Source organism: Phyllobates terribilis, unplaced genomic scaffold (assembly GCF_046119375.1).
Source record: "Phyllobates terribilis strain yellow unplaced genomic scaffold, ASM4611937v1 Scaffold_5__5_contigs__length_657084704, whole genome shotgun sequence".
NCBI classification, from domain to species: Eukaryota; Metazoa; Chordata; class Amphibia; order Anura; family Dendrobatidae; genus Phyllobates; species Phyllobates terribilis.
The window spans coordinates 389,925,644-389,952,767 of record NW_027362765.1 but is presented as its reverse complement, the minus strand read 5'-3'; the positions used below and the strand labels follow the sequence as shown (position 1 = coordinate 389,952,767).

Here is a 27,124-nt window from a genome sequence, read left to right as displayed (position 1 = left end):
TCTATATGAGAGGATGGAGAAGCAAGACTCACAGGCTTTCTCTATGAGTGGATGGAGAAGCAGGACTCACAGGCTTTCTCTATGAGTGGGTGCAGGAAACAGGACTCACAGGCTTTCTCTATGAGTGGATGTAAGAAGCAGGACTCACAGGCTTTCTCTATGAGTGGGTGGGAGAAGCAGGACTAACAGGCTTTCTATGAGTGGGTGGGGGAACCAGGACTCACAGGCTTTCTTTATTAGTGGGTGGAGGCAGCAGGACTCACAGGCTCAGGCTTTCTCTATGAATGGGTGGGGGAAGCAGGACTCACAGGCTTTCTATATGAGTGGGTGCAGGAAGCAGGACTTACAGGCTTTCTATATGAGTGGGTGCAGGAAGCAGGACTTACAGGCTTTCTCTATGAGTGGGTGGAGGCAGCAGGACTCACAGGCTTTCTATATGAGTGGACGGAGAAGCAGGACTCAGGCTTTCTCTATGAGTGGATGGAGAAGCAGGACTCACAGGCTTTCTCTATGAGTGGGTGCAGGAAGCTGGACTCCGGCTTTCTCTATGAATGGATGGAGAAGCAGGACTCACAGGCTTTCTCTATGAGTAGATGTAAGAAGCAGGACTCACAGGCCTTCCCTATGAGTGGGTGGGGGAACCAGGACTAACAGGCTTTCTATATGGGTGGGTGGGGGAACCAGGACTCACAGGCTTTCTATATGAGTGGATCGAGAAGCAGGACTCACAGGCTTTCTCTATGAGTGGATGGAGAAGCAGGACTCACAGGCTTTCTCTATCAATGGGTGGGGGAAGCAGGACTCACAGGCTTTCTATATGAGTGGGTGGGGGAACCAGGACTCACAGGCTTTCAATATGAGTGGGTGGGGGAAGCAGGACTCACAGGATTTCTCTGAGTGGATGGAGAAGGAGGACTCACAGGCTTTCTCTATGAATGAGTGGGGGAAGCATTATTCACAGGCTTTCTCTATGAGTGGGTGCAGGAAGCAGGACTCACATAGGCTTTCTATATGAGTGGGTGGAGTAAGCAGGACTCACAGGCTTTCTTTATGAGTGGGTCGAGTAAGCAGGACTTACAGGCTTTCTCTATGAGTGCTTGGAGGCAGCAGGACTCACAGGCTTTCTATATGAGTGGGTGCTGGAAGCAGGACTCACAGGCTTTCTCTATGAGTGGGTGGAGGCAGCAGGACTCGCATGCTTTCTATATGAGTGGATGTAAGAAGCAGGACTCGCAGGCTTTCTCTAGGAGTGGGGGGAGGAAGCAGGACTTATTAGCTTTCTCTATGAGTGGATGTAAGAAGCAGGACTCACAGGCTTTCTCTATGAGTGGGTGGGAGAAGCAGGACTCACAGGCTTGATAAGTGGATGTAGAAGCAGGACTCACATGCTTTCTATATGAGTGGATGTAAGAAGCAGGACTCACAGGCTTTCTCTGAGTGGGGGGAGGAAGCAGGACTCACAGGCTTTCTCTATGAGTGGGGGAGGAAGCAGGACTCACAGGCTTTCTCTATGAGTGGGGAAGGAAGCAGGACTCTCAGGCTTTCTCTAGAAGTCCTGACATGGGAAACACAACTTAATACATGAAAACACTGAAGGAGATCACTGATAACTTTATATCTCTGAGCTGAGCATCTCGTCCTTTATTCTCTGCTGTCCCAATGTAATAAACAAATTACAGGTTACAGAGATTTATTTAATTATGCGCAGGAGGGCACTAACTCCCAACGGATGAAAGTGAAAAATGTTGTGTCCTCAATCCCATATAATCCCATAAATCCTACACTGTACCAAGGATCATCTTCTTGGATGTATTAGCTCACCCGCAGCATACAGAACATAAAGTGCAATGTTTTGACTCCGGGTCACAGCTGAGTCTTTTCCATCAGAAAAGCACCTGAAAAAGTCTCAGTTTTGAGAAGATGGCGAAACGTTGAACTTTATTATCTGTATATTGATCTTGAGCGAATACATGAAAGATGACCATGGACGCTGCAAAGGCTTTAGGTTACGCAGACGAGTCCGAGCTTCTTATCAGTGGTGGCTTTGAGCAGTTTGGTTTTGCCTCCACCGAAGACTGGAAGAAAGGGACTGCCGAGTTCTGCTCGACTTTGTAATGGCCTGATTTCTTCATCTTTTCTTATTGAAGCCAAGGGAGTCCAATAGGAGCCAATAAATTATTTCTATGGTATGAGAAATTTTTCAGAACTGGTGAAGAACAGATTAAAATGGTTTTACGATGCCTCTTCTGAAGGACGCCGCGAATGGTTCATGGAAGGTGGTGGTCACTATGGCTTTTTTGTTCCAGTTATTGTGGGGGTATCTGTGCCCATCCCCCTCCTGTATTTTTTGACCTGTCTCTAGGACTAGTGACCTCACCATTTACAGTCTCATGGTATTGCCTTGTTTTCCTTGGTTGGTAGGTGGCCATGATTTCTGTTGCTGGACGTCCGTTCAGTCGTTTTAGAGTTAGAGCTCTACAATTTCAGCACTTTGTGTCGTAACAGGACTGAAGCTTTTACTCGAGGTCAGCGGCTTAAAAAGTTCTTTTCGGATCCTTTGTCCGGATAAATTCTTTTTCTTTTTTTGATATTTTTTTAATTGGTCTCGGAAATCCTTGTGAACCATTTTGACGTAACCTTGAGGCTCACACAGGCACTGGAAGAAAAAAAAAAAAAGCATAAATTACTGATATAATTAAAAAAATACGATATTTAAGATGCACTTTTTTCCCAAAAAAATTTTGGAGGAAAATGGGGGTGCATTTTATAATCTGAAGGTAGCTTACCGGGGGGATGGATGACCTAGTGGTCGGCGCTCATAGCACAGGAGCATTTCTGCTACATAGAGGTGATCTGCTCATCATCTCTATGTAGCAGAGCTGATCAGACAAGTGTGGCTTCTAGTCTCCTATGGAGACTATAGAACCAAGCAAAAAGTGTAAAAAAAAGTTTTTAAAAATATAAAAAAAAAAATAAATATAAACATTTAAATCACCCCCTTTCGCCCCATTCAAAATAAAGTAATAAAAAAAAAACCCACATACACATATTTGGTATTGCCACGTTCAGAATCGTCCGATCTATCAATATAATAAAAGAATTAATCCGATCGGTAAACGGCGCAACAAGAAAAAAATTCTAAACTCCAGAATTACGTTTTTTGGTCGCCGCAACATTGCAATAAAATGCAATAACGGGCGATCAAAACATCGGATCTACCCCAAAATAGTATCAATAAAAACTTCAGCTCGGTGCGCAAAAAATAAGCACTCACTAGGCCCCAGATCCCGAAAAATGGAGACGCTACGGGTCTTGGAAAATGGCACCTTTTTTTTTTTTTTTCACCACTTAAATAAAAAAGAACCTATACATGTTTGGTATCTACGAACTCGGAAGGACCTGGAGAATAATAATGGCAGGTCAGTTTTAGCATTCAGTGACTTTGGTAAAAGAAAATAAAAAAAAAACATCTGTGTAGTGGTATTGCACTTTTTTTGCAATTTCTCCGCACTTGGATTTTTTTTCCTGTTTTCCGTACACGATATGGTAAAACAAGCAATGTCGTTCAAAAGTACAACTCATCCCGCAAAAAATAAACCCTCACATGGTCATATTGACCAAGAAATAAAAACGCTATGGCTCTGGGAACAAGGGGAGCAAAAAACGAAAATACAAAAACGGAAAAACCCCAGGGTCCTTAAAAGGTTAAACTTAAGTTCCACACATGGCATAAATGCTGTGGATTTAAATCTGCGGATTTGCTTGCAGAAAACCCACTGCGTCTTAGGCTATGTTCACACTTGCATTTTTGCTGCATTTTTTAAATGCAAATTAAAATTTGCTTTTATTACAATTTTTACAGAACCAGCAAAAGCTGGAAATTTCAGAAATCTCATGCACACGATTACTGTTTTTCCTGACTGATTTGGAAAACTGCTGCTTTTTTAAATCTGCTGAATGTTAATTCTTTCAGCGTTTTTGCAGCATTTTTTTCACCATCAAAAACAACGAGAAAGTGGAAAAACGCTGAAAAAAACCCCCGCAAACAATGCATTTTTGGTGAATAAAGCTAACTATATGCTAACTTTTTCTCTAAATAAAATGAAATACTCACTTTGAATGTTTCGTAGAATTCCTTATATCCTCCCTGTAACAGATAGAGTTCGGGGTAGTACAGGTGAGGATACCGGTTCGCTTTTCTGTCCAGGTTTCTGAAAATCCGACATCTTGATTGAAAGAAAAGAAAAGTTTTCAAAATACAAGTTAACAATTCAGAATATTTTGCTAATGTACCCCCTAGACAAGCACTTTAGCCCCTTCTCATTTGAGCCAAATTTTTTTTTTTTTTGTGCTTTCGTGTTTTCCTTTCCTTCTTCCAAAACTTTTTTTTTATGAGATTTTGTTATTGCTTTGGCTGACACCATTCATTTTCCCATATACTGTACTTTTCAGGAATAATTTCAAAGTGGTTTGAAATGACGAAAAACAGAAATTGCACTGTAGTTTTTCCGATTTAGTGTTTACGTCATTCAATGTGCGTTAAAAATTATCCAGCAACATGAAATCTTCCAGTTGGTACGATTACGGTGATACTAAAAATATATATTTTATTGTTATTATTTCAGTGGTTTTAAAAAATGTAGAACTTTGCAAAAACAAAAATTGTTGCCATTTTCTGAGACTCATAACTTTTTTATTTTTCCATCAATGGAGCGGTAATGGAGTTTGCTTGTTGCTTGGCAAGTTGATTTTTTTATTTGTTCCATTTTGAGGACATACATTGACCAGATACCTTTTTATTACTTTTTTTAGGGGAGGCACGTTGATAAAAAAAATTGCAATTCTGGTGTATCGATTGTTTTTTTTCTTTAGCGTTGTTTTTCTTTTGTTACAACGATAAAATGAACATTACTCAAAACTGTAAAAATACAAGCTCTTATACGGCTGCGTCAACGGAAATATAAAAAAAAAAGTTTTTGGAAGAAGAAGAGGAAAAGACGAAAGTATAAAAATAGAAAATTTGCCATGGTGGGAAGTGGATAAGGACGGAGAAGCTTGTTAATCCTTCCTCCCCGGCTGCACTTCACCATAGTGTATGTTTTCTTAAATGATACGGATGATAAATGCATAAATCGTTTCTACGCACAGTTTTGGAGCTCTTTCAGAGGAGAATTCGCAGTGGAAGATGACTACTCTTCGGCCAGGGGCAAAGGATGGGCTCTGAAGAAAATGCTCTGAAATTTGGTCTTCTCTATAGAAGTTCAGGGCCCCCTGTTAAAAGCAAAGAGAAGTTATTCTTTCCTTCCGTGTATGATCAGCTTCACTATAAAATGTGGTAATATTCACAAAGATCCGAGTGAATGACTATTACTAAGACACAAGCAGACCACAGTGGACATTCCACTTGCGCCTCCATTATTGACCCAACATAAAGTGGCTTTACCCACGTCAGTAAGTGATAGAATATCGCTAGGATATGTCGTAGCTTAACGATCACTGGGGTGTGATCTGCAGGACCACCGTTGATCATAAGAATGAAGGTGGTCACAGCAGTCCGTTAAATTGGGCTACATGCAATTCTCTGCACAGTTGCAGCACTGCAGCTCCTTCATTCTTAGGCTTTGTGCATTTGAAGGACCCTCAGCCATCATGAGAAATGGGGCTGTGGCACCCTGAGAACGAGGCTCCTTAGCCCCATTGTGAATGTAGCGGAGATGTGCATGCTCGGATCTGCTGAGCACTGCGCTCGGTTCTTTCTGTCAGTCCTATAAGCAATGGAGCAGAGACCTCTGCTCCAAACACCATGGGGTTGCGGAGCCTCATTCTTGTGGTTCCAAAGCCGCCTTTTTGGGATCGGTGAAGGTCCCAGTGGTCAGACCCCCAACGATTAGCAAGTAATCAATGGATAAGGGATAACTTAATTTTTTGGGAATACCTCTTTAAACACATGGTACATACACAATGTCAGTGGGTCCATAGAGCGTCATACCTTGATGTGTCCTCCAGTGTATTCATATGGATAGCGGCAGTCCACTAGAAGGTACGTCTGTACATCGCCCTGATATCCTCCGCCGAGCAGGTGCGCTAGCTGAGTATAAAGCATCAGGAGATAGATAAATCCCCGGGAATACAGAATATGAAGATATTTTAAGGGGCAGATTCATCATTGCTTCTGCACTGCAAAATGGTCCTAAAATAATTACTTTTTTCTTAATTTGCTCCTATTTGTTCCTTTTTAAGCTAATTGTATTTGTTTCGACTGTTTTCCTTTTCTTTTGGATTTCATTATCCTGATATTTCTGTATAATTCATCATCTGTAACTTTTTTAAACTTCACAACATTTTTTGCACAATTGTGCTGCAATGTCCGTCATGTGAAGGATCCAGCACTTCCATCATTTTTGTTGTTCTGTTTTTGCTCGAGAAAAACAACAAAAATTAATATTGCAAATGTGAGAAAAATCTGCCAGTTTTAGCCTTTTATGTGGGGTTAGTTGGCAGCTTTTCCCTCGCAACTACAACCTGGTACATAATAACAATGTTCCGTACCCAATTCCCAAAGAAGCCAACAACTAGTCGGACCTGCTGGAGACATGAACTATTACTTTTGTAGCGCTAGTAATGTCAATAAGACAATACTAGTTTTGCCACCTTTATAGCGTCACTGTGCCAATGTATGTATGTCACATTTATGTGGGTAAAGTGCAGCGTTATTTTCCACTACATGGGGAATGGCACGCCAGGACAATGTACGTAGTGTCTGTGGACCGGATGAAACTTATGGATGCTGTACGCAGGGCACTATCAGGGTATTGGGTGTATTACTTATTTGGACACTTTACAGCACCAGCATTCAGGGACTATATGGCGGTATACTATTCCATAGGTTGTCAAACTAAAAGGCTTAGTGGCAGTATTGGAGCAAATCGATTTGCACAGCCCGGACCATTGATCACGACACTGGACTGGAGCGGGAGAGCCGCCTTGTACCTAAATCTTCTTTTGGTGCGACTTGTGCATCATGCCGTAAAAATTACATCGCACCAATCCGGTTGATCATAGGAGAAGTCACAATGCCGTCAGGTAAAGGCATTTCTCTTCTCCCGCCACTGATTGCCGTCACGGGCAATGAACCGGGTCGTACAAACCGATTCACACCGACTATGGTCGGCAGGTCCAATTTTTTTTTCCCTTCTAGCCATAGCAGTGAATGTGAATAACTCCCTTTTAAAAAGATTTGATACTTTATTGCAGCTACTTACTGTGTTACAAGTGATATATTTCAGGTCCTGGTGATTGCCCCTTTCTACCGGTAGGATGTGAGGCTGCGAAAGATACATTCACTTGTGTTTAGTAACTTTTATAAGAGCCATTTACAAGATGATCGTTTCTGACTGTTCATTGTTACTTTACATAAAATGATGGACCCCCATTATAGACAATCTGTCCCTTCGAGCTCTGCGTGGGTCCAGCATGTAAGGGGTCTGGCACTTCCATTATTTTCATTGATGACCTTGCAGAAAAATGGAAATGCTACTAGGGGATAATATTTCTGTACGGAAACACTATATGGCGGTGTATGGAGTGCCTCTGTACAACCGACTAGTCAGCGACTGTGAATATGAAGAGAAATGGAGGAGGAGGACCATTCTAAGGATTGGTGGTAGGAGTGGACACCTCATTGTTCAGACAGTTATTGGATTTCCAGTTAAAGGGGTTTTACTGGATCCCCTACTGATGCCAAGAGCGCAGTCACTGCTCTATTCCTTGGGGCTTCCGGACATTGATGATCACTGTCTCCTGCACATCCATAGACAATGAATGACGCGCCTGTGCACACATGTGGCCACCACTCGGGGCATTCATGCTCTTGGGATCTGTGGGGGTCTCAGCTGTTAAATCCCCAGCAATCGGCAAGTTATCACCTATCCCTTGGAAACCATTTTACTGTACCATAAAAGGCTGTGAATTGGCAGATGAGGGTCGCAGGGCGCCCAATGCTCCACTCCCGGGACCCGCTCCTATCGTGTACCGTATATACACGCTATGGCATAAATGCCTACAATGGGAATATTTTCTGTTATTTTGATGACTTACTAAATACTGAATATATGATGATACAGCTCTCCGATATATCCTGCAATACTTCCCAATTATTTAGCATTTTTTTCACAATTGACGACACCGAAGAGTTTATCACGTACTTTGGAGAAATCTCCTATGAGGTCGTCGCTTTCCTCTTCGGCATCCTTAAACGTCGGACTGACGTCAGCCATCTAAAGAGAAAAGTACAGAAAAGGTTCACATGTTATCGGAAACAATAAAGTTTTCTTTCCCGGGATCACAAAGTTTTCTGCAAAAAGCAGAAAGTATGTAAAAGTTTGTCAATAAACCGAATTTGCAATAAAGTGTAAAGTAACTTTGGCCATCAGAGAGGGCTCAGACCAATACTAATACACTGTTATGTTACCGATCCCCTCTTGCTCTCAGAGCATTGTATATTCTCTGTCTCCCTTTCTCCGTCTTCTTGTTTCTTGTCTGTTTCCAGTCTCTGACCCTGGTGACCACTCAGAAGTTCTGGGCTTTGGAACAAGTCTAAAAGCTTCAGGCGAGATCTTTTCTGGATAAACAGAAGGGAAAAAAATAATCCGTGAAGGTCTGACCCCACCGATCTTGGCCACGCACTGACCGATCCTGATGATTGAAGGGCAGTCTGTACCTTTCTAGTGTCTTTACGACGTGCGTTCTCCTGTTCTCTTACATTCACTTTTCTTGACGCCTTTTTCTAGATATGAAAAAAAGATAAAAATTATTTGATAAAGAAACTTGAAGATAACATTGATGAGTCCTCCTGTGCTATGAAACACAAGGCGCCGATACACAGAAACTGGACCTAGGACACTCACTGGCTTGTAGATGCTCGATGGAGAAGAAGAATGACTGCAAAATAAAAAATGGGGAATTATAATAAAATACAAATATATTGACCTACATGGTAGACTACTGGCAAAATCTGACTTTCTGATTCAGGAATATCTTGCTGTCTCCCTTTATCGGAGAGTTAAGCCCCCATACACTTTATATAGCGGTCCGACTGTTCAACCGGGAGCTAACTCGATCAACTCTCCCATCCACAGGAGCACTCGATCGACCAATCGCTCCAGTGTTCTCTATGGGGGGAGCTTCAGCTTATCTCTCGGATAGCAAAAGGATCAGCAGTCCAAAATCAGAAACACCGGATCCTTATCTTCCTCCAATAATCAACAGTCGGGGGCTTCATACAAATTAGACCATCGGCTGATCCTGTCAATATCAGCGGCTTCGAAGGATATTAGTAAAATGTGTTTGGGGGGCTTTAGACCCTGTTCATATCACTTTACTCTGGAAAGCTCCTGGCATACACTCCAAGCTTATTTACCCAATGGAGGCCAAAATAGTGTTCATTTCGTCTCTGATCGCAACATTATATCATCAAACATATTGTGGCTTTCGTGAGAAATTACGGCATGGACTATATTTAATTTAAAGGGGTTCTCCGTTGAAAACAAGTTATCACCTATCCAAAGGATTGGTGATAACTTATTGATTGGTGGGTGTACGATGTCTAGGACTCGCACCGATTAACTCCCCTACGGAGCACTTTTTTTTCTAGTTAGATTGGAGCGGGAATTCAGACGCCCGACTGCAGCTCCATTCTTTCTCTTTGGGGCTGACTAAAATGCTGAATGCAGCACCCGGCGGCCCCATGCAGAATGAATGGAGCACAGGTCGAGAATGTACTCCTCCTCCATTCTAATGGGGAGAAAAGTTCCTCGTTCTGTCCATTGGTACTGGTCCCAGTGGTCGGACCAGCAGTTGGTCCCACGATCAATTTAGATAGGTGATAAGGGGGTTGTCCGGTGGAAACAAGTTGAGTGCTGCATTTCTGAGCTTATTCTGCTATAGGAGGCGAGCACAAGGATCAGATCAGCAGATGGTGTCGTCTTCGTGCTGTTATAGCAGAATCACGTTTTCTAGATATCTGTTTGTTACACGATGGCCCCGATTCATCAGTTTTCCCCAAAATTCTCACAGTTGCAACGTTTGGCCAGCTCCGCCAGCTTCTTGAAAACTAGGTGGGTCTTAGCCAAAAGGGAACGTTTCTGAGCGTGGTCGACAGAAATCAGCTCCAGTCCCTGACGCTGAACACCTAAAGCTACGCCAAATTTATCGAGAGGCAAACACCTCCTAATGAATCTGGGGTATCTTATGCCAACTGAAACTTCATTAAGACGAGCAGTCTTCAGCTGATGTTTTTATTCCAGCACCTTTTAAGAAAAAATAGGCTAAAAAAGTTGCGGTTCCCATTAAATCCTGGTATCTCCACATACAGCGGGTGTCTCGCTCTCTCTCTCACCTTGTATTACAGACTCGTGGTTTTAACACCGGAGTTAATTCACTTGATAAATCTGCAACATAATATTAAAAATTATATATATTATGCATTTGTGCTAATTATATTGAAATATGTCATAAAATATATGTAACCCTGGAAATAGTCCCTACATGATGATGGCGCGATGCCAAGGGGGCAGCAATGCTTTATGTACATCTGAAGCTGCTCCTGATGGGGGAGGACATTGTTTAGGGCGCAGTCAGACCGCCGTATAAATCGGACTGGCTGGCGGCTCTCTCGGTCCGAGCGTGACAGCTTCATGTATTTCTATGCAGTTGTTGCGAGAGCCGCCAGCCAGTCCGTGCCCTGCGTTCCGATCTCGGTCCGACCGGCCTTAGATGAAAATATTTGCAGTGCTCGAAGAGAGTCTTATGCTATGACTCAAAAATCCCTTATATAATGCCATATAATGTCTCACCAGATTTAATCCTGACCTTATTGATGTTTCCTGCATGAGATTATAACCCATGGGACCACAGATCGCGCCATCACTAGCGTCCGGCTGTCGGCTGTTACTAAAGTCCAAGCACCTCCATAGAAGTTAATGCAGTTTACCTACAACTTAGTAACAGTGCACGACAACAACATGGCAGTTTATAGAGGATGAGACCTGAAACTGTTGGATACGGACGTTATGATGATCATTAATGGGATTTTATAGACACATAAAGGTATCGATCATTATACGGTGGCAGGATAGACATTTTTGGAGACCTGCTGAAAAGTGATGCTGGGTTTTCCTGCGCAGTAAAAAAAAAAAAAAAATAATGCAAAAGTCTTTAAGAAAACCTGACATCAACCGTTCATTTGTCCCACAGCGCCACCACAGGGGAAGTTAAGCATTACACAGAGCCCACAAATAGTTCTCTAAGGCTATGTTCACATGAAGTTTTCGGAAGACTTTTTCTGAGCGGATCCTTTCCCAAATCCAGCTTGGAAAACTCTTCTAATCATTTCTATGGAAAATCCACTTTGCTGTTCAGATGAGGATTTTTTTTGAGCGTTTTTTTTTTTTTCCTAAAGAGATTTGGTAAAACCTGATGAAGAAAAAAAAAAAAGAAAGTGCATGTCATTGCTTAGAAGCGGATCCTAATAGATCTGCTCCGAACTAGGCACTGTCCAATCAAAAAAAAAAGTTCAGGAAACGAAAACTCTTCCAAAAGACTTCAAAAACTTTTCAAGGAAAGCTTCAAGAAATGAAAAACTCCCCTAAGCAGTTTAGGGATTTGCGCTGCTGATGTATTATATTACTGAGGATCCTCTGGACTGGATACAACAAGCACTAGTTCTGTGTGGATTCTGCAACTCTAAACAGATACAACTATTGCTTCTCACAGCAAGCAGAGATCTCCGAACAAATGAAAGTTAATTAGAAAGTTACATAACATTTCGTTATACAGTTAATTATTTACATTAGGGCTCATTCACACATCCATTTTTTTTGCATATGAGTGCTATCAGTGGTTTTCAAATGCCGGTGATTTGGGGGCATTTTTTTTTTTATTATTATTAAATACATTTATACTTTGGGCTAAAAATTATTTTTGCAATTGAATTTCATTCAAAATGTTTGCACTGTTTGGCTTTTACAGTTTAGGTTGTTTTTTTTCCCTGCACATTTCTGCAGAATCTGTCAGTGAGCTCTTTTTTTTGACAGAAAGTTTGTAACTCTTTTATTTGTCTTTTTCTTGAGCTCCTCTCTTTTTATTTAGCTCCACAGACCACATCAAAGTTGAGCGGAACTTTTATGTGATCATAAATTAGCTGAGATGGGACAGAAAAAAGTGTTACAAACTCTCTGTCAGAATGAGCTCACTGACAGATTCCTAGATAACTCATTCTACAGCCACAAATAGACAGTGCAGACGGCAATACAGATGGACGTGGTCCTCTGATCCTGCTGAAATCGACAGGTATGGCCGACATTTATCTTGCCTGCCCATGTACAACCATGCTGACAAAAAAGGGTAGAAAACAAGTAAACAAGATTCCATGAAGAATGTATAGCAAGGAAATATTAAAGGGGGTGTTCATCTTTGGGGACAATCTTCTTTCTTTGCTTAAATCCATGTGTATTTGGGGCTAAAAATCATTTTTGGCATTACGTCCTTATTGCATAATTTCCCTTCCATAGTTTCTGTGTTGTAACATCTATTGCTGGCTGCAGAATGAGTTAACTGAGGATCCATCAGAGAGCTTGTTAAGATTGGAGAGTTTATTACTCTTTTATCCCCTCTGTTTTAAGGGCAGCACAGTGGCTCAGTGGTTAGCACTGCAGCCTTGCAGCACTGGGGTCCTGGGTTCAAATCCCACCAAGGACAACATCTGCAAGCAGTTTGTATGTTCTCCCCATGTTTGCATGGGCTTTCTCCAGGTTCTCCAGTTTCCTCCCACACTCAAAAGACTGAAAGACAGCATCTGTCTTTTTCTGAGCTCCCTGACCACATAAAAGTTGAATGTGCAATAGAAACAAAGAGCCTGTAAAAGCAAAATGGTGCACAATTTTTAGAATGAGTTAACTGAGAATCCTTCAGTGAGCTTGTTATGACTGGAGAGTTTGTCACTCTTTTATCAGTCTTATTCTGAGCTCCTCTAGCTGATATATGACCACTGACCACATCAAAGTTGAATGTGCCGGGAAACCAAGAGCCTGTAAAAGCCAAACGGTGCAACATTTTTAATGAAACCCAATTGTAAAAATGATTTTTAGCACCAAATACATGGATTTAGGTTAATATTTATGACTATGTTAGTGAAGGGCAGAGCAGTGCATGCTGATTTCCCCATAGCCCTGGTACTGGATTTGTGTTTTCGGCTGTTGCTGGGCTCCGCGGTGCCTGGTGACAGTGTGTGGCGGCAGTCACTGGGGTTTCATCAGCCGGCTTTGTGTGGGAGTGATGCGGCTGACCTGAGAGTCCAGCAGTTCCCATGGCAGGCTCTCGTAAGCTTGGTGTCGCCATGGGGCTTGCATCTTGGGAGTCCGGGGATAATTTCAGCTTTCTCCTTGGTGTCAGACTGAGAAAAGATAACAAAGGAAATTACCAGAGTATTGTTGTGGGTTAGACCCAAACCGAGTGACAACCATTCCTACAGCAGGTAACTCAGGCGTGAAACCACAAGATGTATCCGGACAGAATTCATTGTAAATCAAAAGCAACATGCTGGAAACATTCCACCAAAGTAATAGAAAAAGAAAATAGAAGTAAATAAAAGTTTTGAAGTCATCCTCAATTCTTCTGGAAAAGTTTGGTGGCAGCCAATACATATCACTGCGGCTCACAGAGGGGTGTCATTCAGTTTTCCTTTCCCCTTAGTTATGCATTAATAAAGGGTCTGACATATTTGCCATTCAGGAGCCTGGGAAAGCTGAGTGACAGCCACATTAAGAGTTCTAATGGTGACCTTATTCTTTTTTTTGAGTCTGAAACTAAAAAAAAAATATTTTTACAATAATAAAGGAATGTGGGATATATCAGGATATATTACTGTATAACCAGGCCATTCAGGATACTAGGAAAGCTGTGTGGCAACACTATCAGGAGTTCCAATTCCGACCATATTGGCTGTCAACCATCTTTTTCTTAAGTCGCGAACATAAAAAAAAGATAAGATATACAGTAATAAGGGAATGTGAATGTTTCCCTTAATATCCAGGCTAATATGTCATTCAGAAGAAAAGCTGGGTGACAACCGGATTAGGAGTTCTGATGGCGACCATATTGGTTGTCAGACATCTTTTCTTATGCCCTAATAAAAATGACAGTAACAAAGGACTGTGTGCTATATTGCATCATAACAGGAAAAGATGTCATTCAGGAGTCTAGGAAAGCTGGGTGACAACCAGATTAGGAGTTCTGATGGCGACCATATTGGTTGTCAGCCATCTATCCATATATCCTAAACATTAAAAATGACAGTAATAAAGAAATGTGTGCTACATTGATTCATAACTAGGAAGATAATTATTTCAGGTGTCTAGTAAAGCTGGGTGACATCTTTACTTCAGTCCTAAATGGTCAAAATTATTAGTTATTCTGTAATAAGAAAAACTGGGGTCAACCAGATTAATTCTGCTGCTGATCATATTGGTTGTCACCCAACTTTCTTTATATCCTGAATAGTAAAATAACAATGACAATAATGTGGGAATATGTTCTATATTAGTTCATATCTAGGAAGATATGTCATTCAGGAGTGTAGGAAAGCTGGGTGACAACCAAATTAGGAGTTCTGATGGCGACCATATTGGTTGTCAGCCATCTTTCCTTATGCCCTGAATAATAAAAAGGACAGTAACAAAGGACTGTGTGCTATATTGCATCATAACAGGAAAATATGTCTTTCAGGGGTCTAGGAAAGCTGGGTGACAACCAAATTAGGAGTTCTGATGGCGACCATATTGGTTGTCAGCCATCTGTCCTTAAGTCCTAAATAGTAATAATGACAGCAATAAGGGACTGTGTGCTAAATTGCTTTTTAGCTAGGAAGATAAATTATTCAGGAGTCTAGGAAAGCTGGGTGACATCTTTTCTTAAGTCCTGAATGGTCAAAATGATTAGTTATACTGCGATAAGGAAATATGAGATATATCACTTCATTATGGGGAAGGAAAACTGGGTGACAACCAGATTAGGAGGTCTGCTGGCCACCATACTGGTTGTCACCCAACTTTCCTTGAGCCCTGAATATAAAATCTGATTTACTATCCAGTAGTAATGGGTTTGCAGGATATATCCCAGAACGGTTTTGGTCATAGATTTTTCAAGTTAGGTAATAACCGAAATTGTTGCAAGGGGATTGGTTGAAAGTCACCCAACTTTCCCACTAAGAAGAAGACAACTCCTGCCTATTTTAGAGGAAGGGGGGAGGGGTTGCAAGTGGATCACATTTAAATCAATGGATTCCTCAGACAAAAAGGTCTGTCACCGGATTAATAGTGAGAAGGACATCATGGTCTGAAGAATAGAAGGAACAAGGCGAAGAGGAAGACCAGCAACCTAACTACGTCGGAGAAGACCCTGGTGGACCTATCTAGGCTGCACAAGAGCGATCTTCCTACAGATCGTTCATCCATCAAGTCGCCATTGGCTCGAGATCAAGCAGAAGGCTGTTAAATAATAAAATAAATAAATATAAGATGCAATTTCCCCAGGGTTAGAGCGCCCCCCATACCAGGACGGCAGAGTCAGTAAATAGCATCATTGATTTAATTTGAAAAATTATATATTTTTTTGTTATTTTATTAAATATTACAATGTTTATGTAAAATCAGATAAATAAAAACAAAACAAAACACAATCATCCGTTACATAATAATACAACATATTACATTACAATGTTGTATCAGTGTTACCTGTCCTCACAGTGCAGATGCCCCATGTTTCCAGAGAGGCAGGTTATGGGGGACAGCCCCAGATCTGGAGAGAAGCTGAGACCCTCATCTAAGCTGCTGTCACAGCTGCCAGGGTCACGGCCATTGCGGACCCCTTGTAGGACCTCCACCTCCAGCACGTAGGACATTGCAGGCTGCTCCTATATGGATGATGGTGGGATGTTGCTCTGTGCAGGCGACATTGGATGCAGGTTGCTGTTTATGTTTAGGTCCCTGCTATAACAAAGGCTTCATCTCTGTCACAGCATAATGAATGGCTCCTGGAGATGGTAGCTACAACAAGCAGAGGGCAGAACAGCTGACTAGTCCTCAGGAGGCTTTGAGAAGCCAAGTGTTACCCAGGTCTTGTTTGTGGGCTGGTCCAGACGTCTCCAGAAGCTTTGCCTTTAAGAGTCTGTAATAATCCGGTTACCAACCATTAGAAATATTTCTTGCACGGCGGATTTCATACATAAAACCTACATTTTTATAGAGATAATCTAAGGCTTAGATCGGACCCGTCACCAGATTTCACAATACAAACTGCATACATTACTATAGGCATGTTACACCTGATGAGGCTGGTGTACTTACTATGAACAAATCTTCATCAGAATGGCTGCATAACCCTAAAATTAAAGTGAGCGCTATAATATTATAATGTGATTTACCTACATTTTTATAGAGATAACCTAAGACTTAGATCGGACCCGTCACCAGATTTCACAATACAAACTGCATACATTACTATAGGCATGTTATACCTGATTAGGCTGGTGTACTTACTATGAAAAAAAAATCTTCATCAGAATGGCTGCATAACCCTAAAATTAAAGTGAGCATTATAATATATATATATGTATATATATATATATATATATATATATATATATATATATATATACAGTATATACATATATATAAATACTGTATATATGTATATATATATATATATATATATATATATATATATATAAAGGTATATATACAGTACATATATATATATAATTATATTATTGTAGTATAATGCTCACTTTAATTTTAGGATTATCTTAAATGGATTTTCAAAGAAAGCATACCTGCCTCATCAGGTCTCACATCTCAGGCTATGAACGTTTTTTGCTACGTTTTTTTTTCTATTTTTTTTATTATTATTATTATTATTATTATTATTATTATTTCTGCAGCCAAAACTTGCTTTTTTGCTGTGTTTTTGTCACTTTGTTTTTGTTTTTTTGCAATGATTTTTTTTTTCCGGGTGAGGATTACATGTGTGATTTTTCTACAGTACATGTTTAATAAAGTCAGTTTTATTCACCAAAAAGGCTTCAAAAAGGCCATTGCATATTTTTTTTTTTTTTTGCTAATTTTTCATTGCTTTCTCTGGGTGAAAAAAAAAAAACAAGGCGGAAACTCTTTTGCTGGAATTGTAAAATGCAGCTTTTAATTTGCATAAAAAAACGCAGAAAAACAAAACAAATGCACATGAAAACAATCTATTTTTTTATTCCATCGAGATAGCCGTACGAGGGTTTTTTTTTTTTTTTGCAGGATGAGTTGTAGTTTTGAATGACTCTATTCATATTACCATGTGCTGGACATTGGTTTTTTTTAGGGGGTTTTGTTTTTCCATCATTTCTTTCACCGTAACAATGGCAGCGTAATTCTCCAGGTCACTACAAGGACGGTGATAACAAACTTGGATATTTTTTATTTACCTAAGTAGTGAAAAAAAAGTTTAGAAATTTGTAAAAAAAAAAATTGGTTTGTGTCGCCGTTTTCTGAGACCAGTAAGCGCTTTTACTTTTCTGGTGATGGGGTTTGTTTTTGCACGATGTAGTTTGTATTGAAACCATTTTGGAGCATATAGGACATTGTGATAACTTTTTATTGTATTTTTGGGTCGAGGTAAGGCGACCAAAACCCCCAAATTCTGGCACTTTGATTTTTTTTTGCTTTATGGCTTTTATGGACGTAGCGATACCAAATATGTTTAATTTTTTCTTTATTAATAAAAAGAGAAAACAGGGGGGGGGGGGGGATTCGATTTGTTTTATCTTTAACCCTTTCACGACTAATAACGTACATTTTTATTTGCAATAAAATGCAATTGCATCATATCTAACTCAAAATGATATGATTAAAATTGTCAGATCAGTAAGCAAAAAATAAGCCCCCGTATTCCAAAAAATGAAAACATTTCGGGTCTTGGAAGATGGTTTCAAAAACAATTTTTTTTTTGTTTGCAATTTCAACGCACTTGGAATTCTTTTCTCTTTTTCCAGTACACTATGTGGCAGAATGAATGATGTCGTTCAAAAGTACAACTCGTCCCGCACAAGCTTTCATGCGGCCATATTGACAGAAAAATAAAAAAGTTATGGCTCTTAGCAGAAGGGGAGGAAAAACGGAAATTGAAAAAAAGGGAAAAAATTGCCATGTCATGAAGGGGTAAAAAATATTTTTACTTATGAAGCCCAGACTATCACGGAAGTGGCAACACATCAGCACCCAGCAATCATGTAGAGGGGCAATGGGTGCATGGAACGGTGCCCCCCCCACCCCCCCGCATGCGTACCTTCAATGCCAGTGTCAGAGATTGACTGCGGCATTAAAGGGGTTAACAGCAGCGATCAGGGCTTAGCTTAGCTCCAATCACTGCTGTTAGAGGCAGATGCCGGCTGTGTAACTAATGGGTGCTGTGCAGGCTCATCTCCTGAGCCCGCTCCTTCCATACACAACCCACATAAGATGTAGCAGTAGAAAGAATGATATATAGCCACAAATACATGCATTTAAGTAAAAAATAATAATCCTACACAGTAGTATGATAATTCAGATATTGTATGTATAGTGCTATTTATTTATTATGCTTTGCTTTTATAGCGCCATTAGTTCAGCGTCTTTACAGATATTGTCATCACTGTCCCCATTGGGGTTCACAATCTACATTCCCTATCACTATGTCTTTGGAATGTGGAAGGAAACCGGAGAACCCGGAGAAAACCCACACAAACACGGGGAGAACATACAAACTCCTTGCAGATGTTGCCCTTTGTCGGATATGAACCCAGGACTCCATTGCTGCAGTTAATTGATTGAAAGCCCATTGCTTTGAAGATTCTTTGTGCAGAGAGTGCCCGCTACACACAGGAGAGGGATAATTACTCTCCTACACACACTGACACTGTGTCTGTTCTTGGTCCCTACAGTGTCAGTGCATCCAGGGCTAAGGATTTAGATCATGCAGCGCTCCAAAGCGAGCGCTGTCAATCACCAGAAGGGAAGGGGAGGAGGATGGTACACTGAGCCCTTTGCCACACCAAGGGTACACCGGAGCCCTCTCGTGTATATATCTAATAAAACTGTTTTTGTATAAAAGTAAATAACTAAAAATCTACACAACAAATATGATTTTTATAGGTGCTAAGTGCACTATATGCAGGAACGGACAAACTGTTGGTGCAGCCGCACAGAGGTCCAGGAGGTTAGTACCTCCAAAGCAGGTGGAATTGTGCATTATTCTGAGCTACTGGATGGCAAAGGGCCCATATATTGTTCTTGCACAGGGGCCTCTCCTGTCTGTGTCCGCCAGTCCCTATAATTCAATTTAAGCTTTGGGGTGACTCTTTTTGAGGGTACGTTCACACCCTGTTTCATCCAAATGTTTGCAATTTTGTCAGGGTTTCCCACTAAAAGATAGGATTCGGACGTTCACCTGATAGAGCCACAGGTGCCAGTTATTAAACAGAGTCCAAAACATGCAACTTTAGACTTTGAGCATTTTTTTTTTGCATACATCTCCAAAGTCAGAAGCAAAAGCGCTATTGTTTCCCACTTCAAAAATGGATGCGAACGGAAAAAAAGCACAAAGCGAGAGAGGTAAGGTTCTGTAATTCCTCCGTGTTTGCTTTCTGGAGACTTTCATGAATAGACTGTACACAACTATAAATCCCTCTGTTGCCAGTGATGTTTGCCGGAGGCGCCAGCGTGGACACTTTTTAAACTAGAAAATATTAAATGAAAAAGTTGAAAAGTCCTAATAAATATTATGACGCATTGAATAAATAAAAGAAAATAAATAAAATGTTATTGACAAAACAAACTGTTACATTAGCCCCACATTCGCGCCTCGTGTCAGATCTCATAATGAATGTGGAATCCTTTTAAGTTTTATTTCAAAGTAACTTTACACATAAAGGGATCTTGTCGACATCAATAATGGTTACAATTGTAAAGTGTTTGTAAAAACGAGTATCTTTGCCACATTAGTTTTGCAAAAATCCTCTCTGTTCTCAGGAATGAAGGAATTTCTGTTGTGTAGGTTACCGGCCACCTTAGTAGTTTAGCAGCAGTGGCCGAGCATGCTCAGTGCTTGCAGGCTTTTTGCAATAGAGCACTGATCTAAAGCCAGGCTCATCACTAGAGAGCATGATCCAACTTTAGTGTAACTCTGCTTCTCCGATGCTGCTGCAGCTTAGGAGATCGCATGGTTCAGGTCAGCGGCGTAACCATGCGACTGGTCTGAACTGTCAATCATCAGGAGCGCAGTAACCATTGCATGCAAGAAGCCGAGAGGCAGAGGAACAGTGCGCTGCTGAAGATGACAAGTGAGAACAGCGCTTTAAAATAGCAAAACTGTAAGAAGAGGTTTTACCATTTCTGCGCACATTGTTCTAAAAAAAAAGCATGAAAAACTGACCTTTTTGCTTTTTTTTCTTGTGTTTTTTTCACCCCATGTTGCAGCATTCTTTAAGTGTAATTGTTTGCAAGTGGCTGATTGTGCCATTATTTATTATTTATTTATCTTTTATTTATTTCGTTTTCCCCAGACCTCCATTGTTGCAAAATTCATGAATTGAAGGGGTCGTCCCAGCATCTTGTTGAGCAGCTCACTGCTCCCAGCCTCCTGCTTGATTGACAGTTCAGACCACTGACATTGTTTAGCAACCGGCCCAAGTTGTGTGATCCCTGATGCTGCCATCGAAGAAGCGCAGGGGCGCCAAAGCTGGCAGAAATGGTAGCTAACAGCATGCTCCGGCGATCTCTGCCAGCATCAGGGTAGTGCTTACAAGCTCAATAGAAAAGATTGTTTGGCCACCGCTGATAGGCTGCAGAGGTGGCCGGTAACCTAGACAATAACCAGTACACATTACAACTTAAAATCCTTCCATTCTTGAGAACGTCAATGATTTCTAATGACAAGGAAATCACAAAGTTGCTTATTTTTACAAACACTTTGCAATTTTACCCATAAAATAACACGAGAATAACCCTTTACTGTCAGGGTGCGTTCAGACGTCCATGCCAATCAGTCCGAGATTGGAACACAATGCAAAACTGGTCATGCGTCTCCTGACCTGAGTGTGTCAGCCTCATAGAAACACATGAAGCTGTCACGCTCGGATCGGGAAACCCGCGGCCAGTCCGTGCATCGCGATCCAATCTCTGACGGATTTGCTCTGACGTCTGAACGCGCCCTATCTTTCCTTTCTTGGTGCAATTTTTTGTAGCAATTTTGACATTACAAATCCTGTCGTTGTAAGAAGAATCATGGAATTCCAGGATCTAGGAATCACATGACTGGTAATATTAAAATTCTACAGCAACAAAAAAAAAACACCAAATCCGCTGCTGTTTTCACTGCACTTTTTAGGCCAAAATATGTATTTGCACACAGCTTGTTTGTTCTTTTTTTTTTTTATACTGGAACTTAAAATAGAAAGCTATACACATGCAGCATTTTTTCAGGTGACACTGAGGGATCTTTTTATGCAATTTTTCCATAGATATCTAGATAAGTAAAAAAAAAAAAAAAAAAAAGGTCTGGAAAAAAAAATGCAGGTATAAAATGTGTGAAAAATACCAGTATAAATGTTTGGGTAAAATGCATTTTTTTAATAAGGGCACAAAAACATCAGGCACAAGGAGTCTTTTTAGGCTATGTTCACAAGTTGTGTTTTTTTTTTTTCTGCAGGAAAAAACAGCTCTTTTGGCAGCAAAGAAGTTGCTTCCAAAAAAGAAGGTTTTGATGAGTTTTTGCTGCATTTTTGTCAGGCTATATTTGTCTCTTGTGCTTGCTGATAAAGTTTAGTGCATAAAAAAAACATGATTCAGCTTACTCAGGTTTTTGCACCAATAAAGCAGCGACACCTGATACCTGCGTTTTTTTGCTGCATTTTTGCACTCACTCATTGCTTTCTATGGGTGAAAAATGCTGAAAGAAGTGACATGCTGCAGTCTACAAAACAGTCAGGAAGAAAAATCTACGTGTGTGCAGGAGATTTCTGGGATCTCAAAGCCTTTGCTGTTACTGTAAAACGCAGCTTAAAATTTGCATTTAAAAAACGCAATGTGTGAACAAGGCCTTACCAAGTATTTGGAGTAGAAACTGGCCATGTGCATATGGATTTTTTTTTAAAGTTTTTTTGGAGTAGAAACTAAGCAGAAACTCAAAGTTTTGGAAGAGTTTTGAGATCTGAAAAGTTTCAGCTCAGAGTCTGCTCCAAAATGTCAATAAAAAAAACTCTCAATGTGAACAAAGCCTCGGTGCACAGTCAATATGAGTTAGTTTCTTTAAAGCGGATCTGTAAAAACAAACCACCAACAAAAAGCCAAGGAGTTTTTTCACCATTTCAATCCACTTGGATTTTTTTTCCCATTTTTATTACATGATATGGTAAACTCCTGCCAAAAAAAAAACACAAAACTTAAGTCCTTGTATGGCTATATGGATGGAAAAATAAAAAGACTATTGGAAAAAGTGCAAAGAAAAAAAGTAAAGAAAATTAAAATTGAAAAAAATAATTGATCCATCCCACTCCTGGTTCTTGCAGAATCTCTCGGGATGTCTCCTGCCTGCAGTATCGCACTCGCCACCAGAGGGCAGTGCGCGGTAATCTGCTCAACCGGAAGCGGCCGCACCATAGAGCGCTGTGCTCGCAGCTGTGGGCGGAAGTGGCCGGCGTGTGTTGGAGGCCGCACGTGGATTCAGCGTGGAAGCGAAGACATCACGGATCATGGGGAAGTCGGGGAAGCTCCGCTCCGGGACCGCCGGGAAGGTGAAGCGCTGGAAGAAGGGACACAGCAGCGACTCCAACCCTCAGGCCAAGCGGCACCGGGAGGCGGCGAGGAGCAGGTTCTTCAGCCGGCCCTCAGGTGAGCGGCTGCAGTGCTGGGGGGGTCGGCGAGCTCTGGCGCTCATCACCTGACTTAAAGGGTTCCTTAAATGGATTTACCAAAACTTTACAGGAAGTTGTGTTTCTCTTTACTGGTTTCAATCTTTCCATTGATCCCAAGTTCTCTGCTCGCTGTCAGCGACTGGAAACATGCCCTGCTGTCCACTCCTGGTGACCGGCACTCTATAAGGCTCTCCGGTGTGTGCGGGGGGCCTCTGACTCAGGACCACCCCTGTATACATGCACTGCTGTCCACTCCTGGTGACCGGCACTCTATAAGGCTCTCCAGTGTGTGCGGGGGGCCTCTGACTCAGGACCACCCCTGTATACATGCCCTGCTGTCCACTCCTGGTGACCGGCACTCTATAAGGCTCTCCAGTGTGTGCGGGGGGCCTCTGACTCAGGACAACCCCTGTATACATGCCCTGCTGTCCACTCCTGGTGATCTGCACTCTGTAAGGCTCTCCAGTGTGTGCGGGGGGCCTCTGACTCAGGACCACCCCTGTATACATGCACTGCTGTCCACTCCTGGTGACCGGCACTCTATAAGGCTCTCCAGTGTGTGCGGGGGGCCTCTGACTCAGGACCACCCCTGTATACATGCCCTGCTGTCCACTCCTGGTGACCGGCACTCTATAAGGCTCTCCAGTGTGTGCGGGGGGCCTCTGACTCAGGACAACCCCTGTATACATGCACTGCTGTCCACTCCTGGTGACCGGCACTCTATAAGGCCCGCCGGTGTGTGCGGGGGGCCTCTGACTCAGGACAACCCCTGTATACATGCCCTGCTGTCCACTCCTGGTGACCGGCACTCTATAAGGCTCTCCAGTGTGTGCGGGGGGCCTCTGACTCAGGACCACCCCTGTATACATGCACTGCTGTCCACTCCTGGTGACCCGCACTCTATAAGGCCCGCCGGTGTGTGCGGGGGGCCTCTGACTCAGGACAACCCCTGTATACATGCACTGCTGTCCACTCCTGGTGACCCGCACTCTATAAGGCTCTCCGGTGTGTGCGGGGGGGCCTCTGACTCAGGACCATCCCTGTATACATGCCATGCTGTCCACTCCTGGTGACCGGCACTCTATAAGGCTCTCCGGTGTGTGCGGGGGGCCTCTGACTCAGGACAACCCCTGTATACATGCCCTGCTGTCCACTCCTGGTGACCGGCACTCTATAAGGCTCTCCGGTGTGTGCGGGGGGCCTCTGACTCAGGACCACCCCTGTATACATGCACTGCTGTCCACTCCTGGTGACCGGCACTCTATAAGGCTCTCCGGTGTGTGCGGGGGGCCTCTGACTCAGGACCACCCCTGTATACATGCACTGCTGTCCACTCCTGGTGACCCGCACTCTATAAGGCCCGCCGGTGTGTGCGGGGGGCCTCTGACTCAGGACAACCCCTGTATACATGCACTGCTGTCCACTCCTGGTGACCGGCACTCTATAAGGCTCTCCGGTGTGTGCGGGGGGGCCTCTGACTCAGGACCACCCCTGTATACATGCCCTGCTGTCCACTCCTGGTGACCGGCACTCTATAAGGCTCTCCGGTGTGTGCGGGGGGCCTCTGACTCAGGACCACCCCTGTATACATGCCCTGCTGTCCACTCCTGGTGACCGGCACTCTATAAGGCTCTCCGGTGTGTGCGGGGGGCCTCTGACTCAGGACCACCCGTGTATACATGCCCTGCTGTCCACTCCTGGTGACCGGCACTCTATAAGGCTCTCCGGTGTGTGCGGGGGGCCTCTGACTCAGGACCACCCCTGTATACATGCCCTGCTGTCCACTCCTGGTGACCGGCACTCTATAAGGCTCTCCGGTGTGTGCGGGGGGCCTCTGACTCAGGACCACCCCTGTATACATGCCCTGCTGTCCACTCCTGGTGACCGGCACTCTATAAGGCTCTCCGGTGTGTGCGGGGGGCCTCTGACTCAGGACCACCCCTGTATACATGCCCTGCTGTCCACTCCTGGTGACCGGCACTCTATAAGGCTCTCCAGTGTGTGCGGGGGGCCTCTGACTCAGGACCACCCCTGTATACATGCCCTGCTGTCCACTCCTGGTGACCGGCACTCTATAAGGCTCTCCAGTATGTGCGGGGGGCCTCTGACTCAGGACCACCCCTGTATACATGCCCTGCTGTCTACTCCTGGTGATCTGCACTCTGTAAGGCTCTCCAGTGTGTGCGGGGGGCCTCTGACTCAGGACCACCCCTGTATACATGCACTGCTGTCTACTCCTGCTGACCGGCACTCTATAAGGCCTGCTGGTGTGTGCGGGGGGCCTCTGACTCAGGACCACCCCTGTATACATGCCCTGCTGTCCACTCCTGGTGACCGGCACTCTATAAGGCTCTCCGGTGTGTGCGGGGGGCCTCTGACTCAGGACCACCCCTGTATACATGCCCTGCTGTCTACTCCTGGTGATCGGCACTCTATAAGGCTCTCCAGTGTGTGCGGGGGGCCTCTGACTCAGGACCACCCCTGTATACATGCACTGCTGTCCACTCCTGGTGACCCGCACTCTATAAGGCCCGCCGGTGTGTGCGGGGGGCCTCTGACTCAGGACAACCCCTGTATACATGCACTGCTGTCCACTCCTGGTGACCCGCACTCTATAAGGCCCGCCGGTGTGTGCGGGGGGCCTCTGACTCAGGACAACCCCTGTATACATGCACTGCTGTCCACTCCTGGTGACCGGCACTCTATAAGGCTCTCCGGTGTGTGCGGGGGGCCTCTGACTCAGGACCATCCCTGTATACATGCCCTGCTGTCCACTCCTGGTGACCGGCACTCTATAAGGCTCTCCGGTGTGTGCGGGGGGCCTCTGACTCAGGACAACCCCTGTATACATGCCCTGCTGTCTACTCCTGGTGATCTGCACTCTGTAAGGCTCTCCAGTGTGTCCGGGGGGCCTCTGACTCAGGACCACCCCTGTATACATACATGCACTGCTGTCTACTCCTGGTGATCTGCACTCTGTAAGGCTCTCCAGTGTGTGCGGGGGGCTTCTGACTCAGGACCACCCCTGTATACATGCCTGCTGTCTACTCCTGGTGATCATTTCTCTATAAGGCTCTCCGGTGTGTGCGGGGGGCCTCTGACTCAGGACCACCCCTGTATACATGCACTGCTGTCTACTCCTGGTGACCGGCACTCTATAAGGCTCTCCGGTGTGTGCGGGGGTCATCTGACTCATGACCACCCTTGTATACATGCACTGCTGTCCACTCCTGGTGATTGGCACTCTATAAGGCTCTCCGGTGTGTGCGGGGGGCATCTGACTCAGGACCACTGCTGTCTACATGCATTGCTGTCTACTCCTGGTGATCGGCACTCTATAAGGCTCTCCGGTGTGTGCGCGGGGCCTCTGACTCAGGACCACCCCTGTATACATGCACTGCTATCCACTCCTGGTGATCGGCACTCTATAAGGCTCTCCGGTATGTGCGGGGGGCCTCTGACTCAGGACCACCCCTGTATACATGCACTGCTATCCACTCCTGGTGATCGGCACGCTATAAGGCTCTCCGGTGTGTGCGGGGGGCATCTGACTCAGGACCACCCCTGTATTATCCGGGGTCTCTGTGACGTTGATCCTCTGCACTGTTATTCTCTCCAATGGGCGCTGTCTACTTCTATATTTCCATGTTAAAAGAGTTGACAGCCTCTTTAAATAAGCGGACATCTTTTCCCCCCTATAATGCAGCCGTATCGGGGCTTGTTTTTGTGGGATGAGCTGTAGTTTTTAATTGGATCCTAGAAAATGGATAAGAAAGTCAAAGTGAGGTAAAAATGATACAATCCTGGCGTTATCTCACTTTGTGTTTTCGCTGAGTTCAGTGCCAGGATTTTTTTGTTGTACCTTTTGATTGGCAGCATTTATTTTGGGGTATGTGCAACATGTAACTGAGGGCATCACTAACGTTGGGATCAAGCAAGTACGTACATAGACCGTTAAAGGGTTAATGAGAATGTATTTTGCTCACTTATATAGCGCCACTAATTCCACCGCACTTTACAGACATTATCATCACTGTCCCCATTGGGGCTCACAATCTACATTCCCTATCAGCATGTCTTTGGAGTGTGGGAAGAAACCTGAGAACCCGGAGGAAACCCACGGAAACGTGGGGAGAG

The 27,124-nt window shown here is 43.5% G+C and overlaps 2 protein-coding genes across 3 annotated transcripts in view; one reads left to right on the top strand and one right to left on the bottom strand.

Moving 5' to 3' along the window:
• Positions 1 to 1,626: 1,626 nt before the first annotated feature.
• On the bottom strand, positions 1,627 to 16,187 carry LOC141273309 (M-phase inducer phosphatase 3-like). Of its 2 annotated transcripts, XM_073684956.1 has the most exons (13): positions 15,789 to 15,906; positions 15,433 to 15,542; positions 13,344 to 13,450; positions 10,397 to 10,448; positions 8,907 to 8,940; positions 8,720 to 8,785; positions 8,471 to 8,620; positions 8,205 to 8,276; positions 7,263 to 7,325; positions 5,990 to 6,088; positions 5,147 to 5,271; positions 4,115 to 4,226; positions 1,627 to 2,656 (listed from the first exon to the last, which is right to left on the bottom strand). In XM_073684956.1, the coding sequence occupies exons 2-13, from the start codon at positions 15,507 to 15,509 to the stop codon at positions 2,468 to 2,470; spliced, it is 1,146 nt and encodes a 381-aa protein (XP_073541057.1). In that variant the 5' UTR covers positions 15,510 to 15,542; positions 15,789 to 15,906; the 3' UTR covers positions 1,627 to 2,467. The 2 variants fall into 2 exon arrangements, with proteins under 2 accessions (XP_073541057.1, XP_073541056.1); XM_073684955.1 differs by lacking the exon at positions 15,433 to 15,542 and having other exon boundaries at positions 15,789 to 16,187.
• Positions 16,188 to 22,712: 6,525 nt separating this feature from the next.
• The window catches only part of RRP12 (ribosomal RNA processing 12 homolog), a 49,486-nt gene continuing 45,074 nt past the window's right edge, over positions 22,713 to 27,124 (top strand). Inside the window, 1 exon segment of the mRNA XM_073684954.1 lies at positions 22,713 to 22,964. Within this exon segment, the coding sequence (XP_073541055.1) occupies positions 22,826 to 22,964 (139 nt within the window). The 5' untranslated portion in view covers positions 22,713 to 22,825.

Bases quoted from the DNA above. Each gene is read 5' to 3' on its own strand.
- LOC141273309 (XM_073684955.1), bottom strand. From the start codon at position 15,955: ATGTCCTACGTGCTGGAGGTGGAGGTCCTACAAGGGGTCCGCAATGGC. The intron at 8,941-10,396 runs GTGAGAGAGAGA...TTTATTTTGCAG, and splicing joins CCACGAGTCTGTAATACAAG to TCATTCTTCTTCTCCATCGA. The intron at 8,277-8,470 runs GTAACATAACAG...TTTTCTCTTTAG, and splicing joins CTGAGAGCAAGAGGGGATCG to ATGGCTGACGTCAGTCCGAC.